The 11016-nt window shown below is 36.2% G+C and overlaps 1 protein-coding gene across 4 annotated transcripts; it reads right to left on the reverse strand.

The window, feature by feature from the left end:
- Positions 1-5501: 5501 nt before the first annotated feature.
- Positions 5502-9179, reverse strand: LOC103709847 (O-fucosyltransferase 23-like). 4 transcript variants are annotated; one of them, XM_039132559.1, is made up of 3 exons: positions 9147-9179; positions 8428-8503; positions 5502-7318 (listed from the first exon to the last, which is right to left on the reverse strand). In XM_039132559.1, the coding sequence occupies exon 3, from the start codon at positions 7105-7107 to the stop codon at positions 5740-5742; it is 1368 nt and encodes a 455-aa protein (XP_038988487.1). In that variant the 5' UTR covers positions 7108-7318; positions 8428-8503; positions 9147-9179; the 3' UTR covers positions 5502-5739. The 4 variants fall into 4 exon arrangements, with proteins under 4 accessions (XP_038988487.1, XP_026661524.2, XP_038988486.1 ...); XM_026805723.2 differs by lacking the exon at positions 9147-9179 and adding an exon at positions 8975-9069; XM_039132558.1 differs by lacking the exon at positions 9147-9179 and having other exon boundaries at positions 8428-9072.
- Between the last annotated feature and the right edge of the window lie 1837 nt (positions 9180-11016).

The raw sequence follows: 11016 nt of genomic DNA on the forward strand, positions 1-11016 counted from the left end.
TTGTTTCTTGTCCATACCTAGACTATTGAATTCGGGCAAATTGTGTCCGAAAAGTTTTGATTTCTAAAATATCTATTTGTAACATAGAGTATCACAATATTTGAGATTACCAAATTTGGGCAAATTGTATACAAACTCTAAGTCTCGATTCCTGAATTATCCGTCTTCATCACTAGATAGTGTTTGTACTTAGTGATCATAAAAGTAACTAATTAATCTTAGAAGTTAATAGTGTTCATGCTTAATGATGACAAAAAAATGTCGTTAAAGTTATACTTAGCTAGAGTACTCATTTCTAATATCAGGGGCTACTTGATTTCGAAGGAAAGAAGATGCATTGCAAGTCAAGTTGCATGCTACTAGAATTGCATGCAATTGAGTTAAAAGCAATTGAATCTATCTTGTTTGGAAGGTTGCAGATGTCGATGTTGTAGTAATAATTCTGTTTTGCTTGGTAAGGTTGCAGATAGGAGTTTCAAGTTCAAAAAACTATTAATTGGATGCAATAACAGAGTATACAATCACTTAGAAATCAGGGTTAGGATTGGAGATACGGCCAAATCTAGGCCTATCTTCATGGATGTTAGCAACATAGCCTTGTTGGAGTCAATATCCAGGAGGAAGAGGAAGGTGGAGGAGCAGATCAAAAGAAGAGAGTAGATAGGAGGGAATGAAGTTACCAAGATCGGCGGCCTCAAGGAGATGATGTTGGAGTTGTCTGGTGGCTCTTAGAGGAAGGAAAAGCAGTGTAATTTGATAAGGAGAGGATGTTGGAGTTGTCCTGCGGCTTCATGACCTTGATCTTGAGCAAATGTAGGGAATGTGGCGATAGGAACCAATATGAGATCTCTCTTGTATTTGTCTCCAGCTTTTCGTGCTGTTTTTCTTTTGATGCAAAGAGAGGCAAAAGGAGCCACCTAGCTTTTATTAAAAATTAATTGTATTTACAACAGAGATGAGGGGCAGAGTCAAGAGAGGAGAGAAATAGATGCGAGAAAAAGAAGCTAAATAGCTTCAAACCAAGTGTCTGATAATCAGGACAAAGAATGTTGATACTCATAAGAAGAAGCAGTGGAGAAAAGAGCTGTTGCAGCTCATCTTGGCCTCAGGTCAAGTTGCTACAGCTTGGGTCTTGAGCTGCACATAGCTAGCGGTTTGGTTGCAGCCTACCGAACAGCCCTTTGCAGAAAATACCATCCATATTTCATTTAGTAAAGGAAATAAGCTGTAATGAGTAAGAGCGAGCAGGTGAAGAAAAAGCCAACTCCCATCCGCATTTCTTGTGCATTATAATGGTTGTTCTTCTTGCCTCTATTGACTAAAGGCTCTTCCTGCTGGTCCCTCCTTCGGGGTCAGCCTGGCCCCACCTCCACCAACTTCATAATTCAGATCTCACATTATCTCAAATTCACTTCAATTATAATAAACTAATATAAGAGCTATATGATTGGTTCATTAAACTAAATTTAATAAACAATCATAACCTCAAATTTTTGAATTGATGGATAATCACTAATTGAAGGGTAAGAATTGATGCATCTAACTATATACTTGATATAAATATATCTTTCTATTTTCTCCAACTGAATATCTGCATTCGCATGATGTTTATGTTATATATAAAAATGATAGTTTTGAAATCAAGAAATATTCGCTCTTGATTCTATCTTGCATTTTTATATTGTGAATGCCTCTTCTATTTATCTTTTTTTTAAAAAAATCAATTATCCCATCAACTTCTTATTTGTGTTAACTAGCAAATACTCTCTCTCTCTCTCATTTTTCTAATCAAATTGGACTTCTTTGATAAGACTCCCTAGCTGCATGGACTCTTTTATCTTACTTGATTCAGCTCCCAAATTGATTCTTTGATTTGACTCCGAAACACATTGGATTCAATTACTTGGTCTCTCTTATCTTTTTCCTCAAACATGTATTGCATGTGTAATTGCTTGTATTATGTATTATTTAGACTTGGTATCACTGGATGCCTAGGTTTCCTAGATCACAACGAGACTTTACCCAAGTTTAAGTCAAGCTTTCATGAACTAGGAGGATCACTGAATTTGTTCTGGAACCATTTGCCCACTTTGAATGTCCACTTTTATCATTTCATGTGCCAAGTCAAAGCTTTTGGGAAGTATTACGCAAGTATGAAGACCCTGTCTTCTAAGGGATTCATTGCAATCAGCTTATATGGAGGTTCGGCAATGTCTGAAATAGGCTTATCGAAGAAAAACTTTTATTTTTAGATAAATATTTAATTGGATGTATCTTTTAATTGTGGAAGAATTAGGTGATGTTCAAGTAGACAAGGTTGATACAAATATTGAGATTATGCGATCTCTTACTATTTTTAAGAAACCTTTCACCTTTTTCAACTAGAAGAGGAATTAGATCCTATTTTTGAAAGACCTTGATAGTATAAATAGAGGCTCTCTATATGAGTTTATAATCAAGTAATAAAAGCAAAAAAAAAAAACCTAAAGCACTTTCAAAATTCTTATTATTTTTTATGAGATGTTTGATTTAAGTAGATTGAAGAAATTACTTCCTTCTTTCTCGGATCAAATTATTTTATTTTGGAGTCCTAGTTTAATCCAATTTAAAGAACATTAGCCTAGCCATAGTAACCAATTGCTTATTTACAATCAAATTGTAATATGGTTGACAAGGAACCATGTCAAAATAAGTTAAGCACTCTGACATTCTACCGATGATGGGCCAGTAGCCTAATTTGCACCCTTCTAAACAGAAAGTTAATGTGGGTTAGTTTAGAATTCTTATGAGGGATTTTAATTAGTTATTTAAGATTTTTGTTTTCTTTTAGTCTATATGCATAATTATTTTTATTAGAACTTAAGAAGATTCAACTTGGTTTCAAATAAAAACAAAAATTTTAATACAAAGACCTCAACCCGAACAACAAAAGGCCAATAAAAAAAAAAACCCCAAAGACAAAGTTTTATCAATTCTTATCACGATTTTCGAAGACTACTTGTTTTATTGTACAAAGGTGCATGGAGTACATATAAGCAGCACTCAAATATGGGTCATTGTACAATGATGGTCATTGCATAATGGGGTAATCCTAACAATGGCCATGTTTTTAGGCAAAAATGGTGGTGTATCGATACTCGATATGCCAAAAAAATTTCGTACTATATCGTATCAATATTGTGCTGGTATGGCACCGGCATAGAGTCAGATACCGAGACGGCGAACCTTATTATTCGTACACAAGCAACTTTTCCATATAGCTATCATAGGAACCTTATTCCCCAGAATACTTTAGCCCTTCGAGCATCGCTAAACCTTTGTGATTTGTGCATGTGGTGAGTGAAGAAGCTCACTTTAGCTGCCACCAGAGATGTTCAACTCGAGTGAATGAACCTGGAACACCACATATAAACTTCTATGGGGACTCGATTTATGCTGTAAGAATTTGTAAGTTTGTAACTATGTTCTCCAATTATCAAAAAAAAAGTTCGGAAAAATACTATCAATTTTCTCCTTGGATATCTGATTCTTTGAATTGTACTCCATGAAAGAATTTGTTCAATAAAGACTGTTCAATTATTCATGAACTACATGCAGATTTTTATGATTTATTCATGAATTATAAAACACTCAATTATTATATATTTTTAAATTAAACATATCAAGTATAAGCATATTTTATGCCAAACATATTATATATATTAAAATTATTTAGAAAAGAAGAAAAAATTATATCTCATACATCATGCAGGTTATAAACTAGTATATAACTAAAATAGAGGCTCAGGTGGCACAAAGCTCTCCATTCACTATACAGATACCGGTATTAATGATGTTGATATTGATATGCTTGACCATTATTAAAGATATTTTCTTAATATAGAATATATATTAATGATATTAGTAATGTGCTCAACTATCATTAAAGTTCATTGTTTAATATACAACAAAAATCTGGTTATTCAAATATTCTTTTGTTATAATTTGTTACATTGTCATATTATATTTCAAAAGTCAGTTGGAAAAAAGAGAGGAAAAATGACCTTGCGCATCGCATATGGTTGATACTAATGATGCTGGTATTAATGAAAAAAGTTTCCGTACGAAGGCTCAGCCTATGTAAATTTCTCCATTTATCATATGATTACCAATATTGCTGGCTGGAGTTTATGCTCGATAGTTATCAAAGCTCAACGTTTATGCCATGAAAATTTGATAATTGAAGTTCTCTATTTATCATAACTTATTATATTTCTACATTACATTTTAAAAACAATTGAAAAGAAAGAATTGGAGGAAAAGTATCCATGCACCATGCAGGCTATGGTACTAGCTACTAAGCTACATTGCATGAAACATTCTGACAAATTGAATTGGACTCATTGCCTATGTTATGGCCAAAGTAACCTTTTCTGTTTTTCTCCCTTGTCCCCTCTTCCAACCAAAGATTGAAATCATTACCCCATTATGTTGTGATCCCTATCAAGTGGATTATCTCCCTTCTGCCCTTCTTCTGGATCTGATGATCACGCTGCCTTGAGGCACCACCATTATCACCATCTTTAGGTGGATTACTAGGATCCAGCCTAGCATCATGTCCACACGATTGGTGCTACTGCTGCATTGCCACTCGACTTACCAAGGAGGTGGTAGAGTTGTAGCAAGAGCTCTAGCTCATGTAGCCTCGCTCCATCCAAGCCCCAAGAACAACCGTAGTTAGTAGAAGACGGAAAGTAAAATCCCTGGAGTTGCGTCGAGGTATCGATCTTTTCTCCCTGTCGCGATGGCCGCTAGGGTTTCTTTCTAGGGTTTGGTTTCCACACTTTGAGACAATAGTGGGAGGTGTCGTGACGCAAAAACAACTCAAGAAACCTGCCTTTAGCCATAATGATTAATTGGGGATCAATGCTCGTTTTTTTATGGTGCCCTTACTCAATGAGTCAACTGATTGTTAATGGCTCGTTATCTCATAGGGCCTAGCCATTCCATTCCTTTAAAGATAATTTTCTTTTTTTTAAAAAAAAGAGATTATATCCCTCATCTCTGGTATAGATTCTGCTTGGCAAAAAGATTCAATACTTTCGATCATGCGAAGAAATGACTTTTGAGGAGCATTGAGGATAATTCATGCCGATCTGGTAAAGTCACTGATTAGCGTAACATGATTTGAATCTTCTCCAAGTTCGAAAAAATAATATCCATTTGAAAGGCAAGCGAAATCTGAACCCTTTTTTCAGCTGAAACAAGCTTCCATCAAAAACATGGTTAATGGTTGTAGCATATATAATTCCTCGAGCACAACTTGTAATTAGTTAACTTCCATGAGCATTAGAGAGAACAAAGTATCATGGTGCAGAACAGAAAACAAGTGTATCCAAAAACATGAATCAATCTTACAAATAAAGCAAGAAGCAACAATTTCTTCTTCAAACAAAAAGGATTTTCAGGTTGAATGTCTATCAATATTTGATTGGGGCTAAACTAAAGATCAGCAACCATTATGAGGAAAAACATAAAAAATTCAACATGAACAACATTATGAAATGTTGTGCATAAAAAAGTTGTATCATCTGTTGAGTAGAAGTCAATAATTGCATGTACACACAGATCTGCCTGACGAGTGAGCTTTAGAAGACAGATCCAAAAGAGCTCAACACCACTAGTAAACCTAATTGGTATGAGATAGAATAAAAGAATTCCTCTCCCTAAATATACAACTTTCATTCCCTGAACTCAGCTTTAGAATAGCCTTGCTTTCCAGTTGCTATAGCATGAGACATTGTTGGTCCCATAGCTTATGCTTTGAAGGCTTGGAGCAGACACGTCTGTCATCCACATCTTTGGGCCCCTGGATTCTCCCAAGATATTGTAAGCATATGAAGCAGGCCTGACACCAACTCCACATGCCCTTGTAATACCCAATCCAATCAGCTTTTGGGTCCTTGATAGCACTATAATGCTGGAAAATGTAGAGAAACTATTGCCGACAAAGACATCGGCTCTTGAGCAAACCTCGCAGTCAATTGCAGATTGTATAAGGTAAGGGTATTTCTTATAGATATCCCAGACCCCCAATCTCTTTTTATCGTAAGGAAGAAGACCGTCTTTCCAACCACTCAATATAGAACCATCTTCTAAGAGGCTGTCGGCGACTGCAAGATAAACCACAGCTGGCTGTCGTAGGCCAGTGATGTGGGCTACCCTTTCTATAATCTCCTCTTTACTACTGCAGATCTGATTGACATTAGATTTTTGCTCCAACTTCTTACAATGGATCATCCAGTCTTTCTCTATCCTCATGTGGACAGCTATGTAAGGCACAGGTTGGTCTACTGAACCATCTGAGTTGAATTCTTTAGCAGCATCAACCTTACTTCTTGCCTTAGCCCCTATCTCTCTGATCCTGGATATAACCTTCAGCACCTCATTTTCTATCTCATCAACCAATACTAGGCACTCAAAGATCTTTGCATAGTCCTTGACAGGCCAATGATCATGCCAAAGGAAGGGATGCTTTCCAACAATCCGAATTACTTCAAACTTGTCGATCGGGTGCTTTCTGCATTGTTTTAACTGACTCAAGTCTCGCTCTTTAGTCCACTTCCTACCACTCCCCTTCTGGAGCTCAAATGGCTCGGTTTGATTCAAGAGATCAGAATAACGACCCAATCGGACAAACCTGTTGCAGAGGTAATTAAACTTCTCAAAATGGAATAACTTATCGAATGAAATTGGATCCAGTAAGTCTATTTCTTTGTAGAACAGAGAAGCACTCAAGCTAGGCATTAGAAGAGTACGATTCAAGAATCTAGCAGTCAAAATGGCTCTTGCAAGTGCTATTTTTTGATTGTTTAGACCCCAAATAATCTGAGGAACCTCAAGGAATTTGTCTGTTCTGACACCTAGCTGCAAGTTTGAAGCGGTGGAGGTGGTTACCCAATAAGAGCCCCTCTGTTGAAACCAATGAAAACCACGGAGAGGAGAAAGAAGAACAGTTCTGAATAGAAGAATGATGACTGCCAGTACAAAGAACCTGCATATCATTGGCTTCATATGGCAGCTGATTAGCTTAAGAAATTTACAATTTGCGAGATCCATCAAGATCATACTTTTCTCATCCAATGATTCTACTTTGCCTGAATCTTCTCTTATGACCTTGGCATGCACAGACAGTAATGATGTCCCAAACCCAAGAAGGTCCACTTGTTCTCATGGATCTTCGTATAAAAGGAAAAGGAGGTGAAGAAATAGAACATGCATCTGAATCCAGCCTTAACCCTTGAAATAGAACTTCTCCAATCTTCAGTTTCCTCCTCTTCTGCAAATTAAAAGTGAAGAAAAAAGGATTCAGAAATCTACATTCTATTTTTCTTGAGGAATAGATATTCATTGCTCATCATAGCCGAAGCACCAAAAAAGTTTTACTCCATGCATATATTTAGCCTAAAATAAGCCATCATTACTTTCAAGAAACCCCAAAACACATAAACATCATTTCTTTTTTTTAAAAAAAGCAAAACAGTGGCAAATCACCTCACGTTTCATTATAGTAATGAAATGAGAACCACATAGCATACGATTAAGAAAGAGAAATCTTTCAAATTATATGCTTCCCAATCTCTAAACGACCTAATTTCCTCAGCGAATATTAATTAGCAAAACTCACGAAAAAACATTTTCATGTTTCTAAGCTCCAAAATCTTCATCTCTTACATTCCCAAGACAATACAGTAGCTTCACTGAAACCCATGAACCCAGTCTTTAAATTTCTTGCAAAACCAGAGGATATGTTTTAGTAACTTGAAGAATCTAAATCCTCCTACAACTACCATTCAAACAATCCCCTCCCAAAAGCCCAACTTCAAAAGATCCTATGGTCCAAAATTACCCATAAAAAAATCCAAGAAAAGTCTATTTCATAAAAAATAATTCAAGGGAATAGAAAAAAAAAAATCCCAAGATGAAAATCAAAAATATTCCTAGTGACTAAAGCCTTCAATCCAGCCCTAAGGAAAAAAAGAAAGAGAGCAGACTTCAGAGCTCATCCTTCCTATTCATTAAAAAGAAAAACAAATTGTACTTAAAAAGGACCGAGAAAGGATCCTGAACTGGAGAATCCTTATACAGTTTCCAATAATTTATACAAAAAGAAAAAAGAGAACCTCTCAAAGATTAGCTACAGAAAAACTTTTAAATTCTTATCTTCTGCAACTTCCCAATAAAAGAATTCAAGAGAAGCTCATTTACGTTAACAAAATATTTTAAAAAAGGATTGTTCACCCATTTCAAGTCCCAGCAGTCCCCTGACTTTTCACATTCATGACATAAACCAAAAGTGACAACAAAAGTTAATTCCCATCCCCATTTATCCAACAAGACCTCCCAACCCCAACCAAAAATAAATAGAGAGAGATGCTGAAAAATTACCTCCCTCAAAAAACGATGGAAAAAATTCAAGTTCTGACCCAATCCAAGCTGCAGAAAACCCATTTCGTACTCATACCTGCACCCAAAAAAAAAAGTCCCCAAAAGCCACCTTATTTATAATCGGAAATGAAAAAAACTCTATATAACATCTAAATCTGAGCCTCTGCAATCAACCAGCACATCATATAGGATAGTTATAAGGAAATCCTTCTCAATCAAAACAGAAAAGCTGAAAAAAAAAAATCCACCCAATCCAATCTCCAAACCAGAAGCCCCCATCACACATAACCATGAATTTTAACACCTAGATATAATTCAAACAACGACAAGATCTTGCCATGAATGTGTAACTGGTAAGGTCAACCCATCTGGCTTTATAAATTAAAGAAAAAAAAACCACTTTCCACTCAAATCCATGTATATAAGAAAAAGAAAGAAAGAAACAGGTTCCAATCCAACACAAAACCGCATATCGCATCTAGAAATGATTGAGGGGAAATTGATATCATGAAAGTATAATGCAAACTCCAACACCACAAAAACACACCCTGACACCCAGCCTCTTTAATGCGCAAGTTTGGAGAAAACCAGTCAACAAATCACATAGAAAAGGGATGGGGAAGGGGAGGGCTCTCATGGACATGAATAAGGAAACAAGAGGAGGGATTGCAGCTGCACAATGTTGGGGGTTAAATTTAGAGAGACAGAGAGAAATGTACCTTGCTTTTGTGCTTGGGATCAATCAGAAAAAGAAGGAAGAGCCAAAATGAAACAGTTGGCACGTGTGGGGAAGGCCTCACTTCCCTCTTTTGGGGTCCCCAATATGCCCCTCTATTTTGTGGCCTTGGCGGCCAGCTGGCAGCTAATTTGGGGACTTTTTTTTTTCAATCTTGTTTGGGCGCCTTCAGTGGACCATGTGGGATTGATTCTGATTTCTTGGGAGAGAAAGTTCCCCTTTTTGTCAGATAAATCAATCTATAATTTTTCCTTTTATAGAAAAATCAATCTATAAATATGTTTCAGATTGTTGCCCCATTGTCAGCTTCCACCGTGGCAATCAAGCTAAGTTGTTAAATTCCTCAACCACACTAAACATGAGAAGAACTAGGTAGAAATGGCTCTTCCATAAATTTGTAGAATCACACTGTTTAAATTATGCTAATTTACAGGTGAATCATGTGGAACCATATAGAAATGCATTGAATAATTTTACTCTTTGGGGCGAATGATCTGTGAAATTTGGCAGGATCGGAGGCGAAAGAGTATGCCAAAGGAGAAGAGCAAGGTAGCTAGAGCAAAAAGAAGAAGATCGCTAGGGTCGTCGACCTAATTCCTGAGGTCTTTATCTAATTTTTTTTTAATCTGATTGAGAATGAAAAACTAAATAAGAACTTATTCCTTTCTGTATCATACGGGAGGACCAATTTTGCATGCATGCATATCAATGAAAACATAAAAATTAAATTAAAAATATTCGTTAAATCTTTAAATTAATAAATTCTAGAACTTAATTTGTAACAGTGATAATAACTGTTGTCCTGCTAGTGCACCTTCCCACCGATCCAAACTAGTTTAACTGCCATATTTTGATCAATTCATTAGGTCCATGAAACAAGATACCCCACAAAATAGACTATCTAAATTCATTTAATTATGACCCTTATTTTCAGCTTTCTATTTTATATATTGTTTCTCACATCATTTTTCTTGGTGGCAACTATGGTTGTTTGAAAATGATGACCTCGGTCTTTGCTACATTTACAAAGTCCAACATATTAATGGTTCAAATTTATTGCTAATGACTTTAACCGAAAAAATAATAAAAAAAGAATATAAAAAAAAATCTATTGGTCTTAAGTAGGTGGGGTACACTAACTATTTGGAAACTAGGTGAGGGCAAATAAGGCCAACTATGGTGGCCGCCGTCATGGTCACAAGCATCTTCTAGGGCTTTCTCGTGGGCCGTGGGCCCTACAGAAAGGGAATTCCTAAAGGACTGGTGGAAGGAATCAAGGAACAAAATGCTTCCGCCTTTTCTTTGGCTTTTGGTTGTCAACCTCGCCCGGAAACGTACAACCCCCTAGAGCCAGTTTGCTTCCTACCTCTCAACAAAACCTTTGTTTTAAACAGGGCGGGCCGAGTTATAATTGTATTTTTTTGTTCCTTTTTATGGAGTAGGTAGAGCTTTCACTTGGAATATGTGGTTTGCCCTTTGCTAGCTTCACTAGATTTTGTGCTCAATAACTTGGGTTGGTTTGCAAATTAATAACTTACACAAGCATAAGAAATTAGAGTTTTAGTGGCAATAAAAAGTTTGTCACTAAAAATGCAAAAGTTTGCCGCAAATAATTTTAGTGACTCTACACTAATACTCAAATCACTGATGTAGTAGTTACGGCTCTTAAAGTTGGTCGCTATTAGTCGACTCAATAATTACGAGACCATGGCCACTAATATTTATGATAATAGCGACAATAAAATGTGGTCACTAATATTTGCGATAATAAATACTATCTAGTGTTTGGGATTAGAGGAGTTTACCATGCCAGGTGCATTATTGCTTGATTCTTGGCTGTCTTTTGGGGAAAA

The sequence above is a fragment of the Phoenix dactylifera genome, chromosome 12, assembly GCF_009389715.1.
Source record: "Phoenix dactylifera cultivar Barhee BC4 chromosome 12, palm_55x_up_171113_PBpolish2nd_filt_p, whole genome shotgun sequence".
NCBI lineage: Eukaryota > Viridiplantae > Streptophyta > Magnoliopsida > Arecales > Arecaceae > Phoenix > Phoenix dactylifera.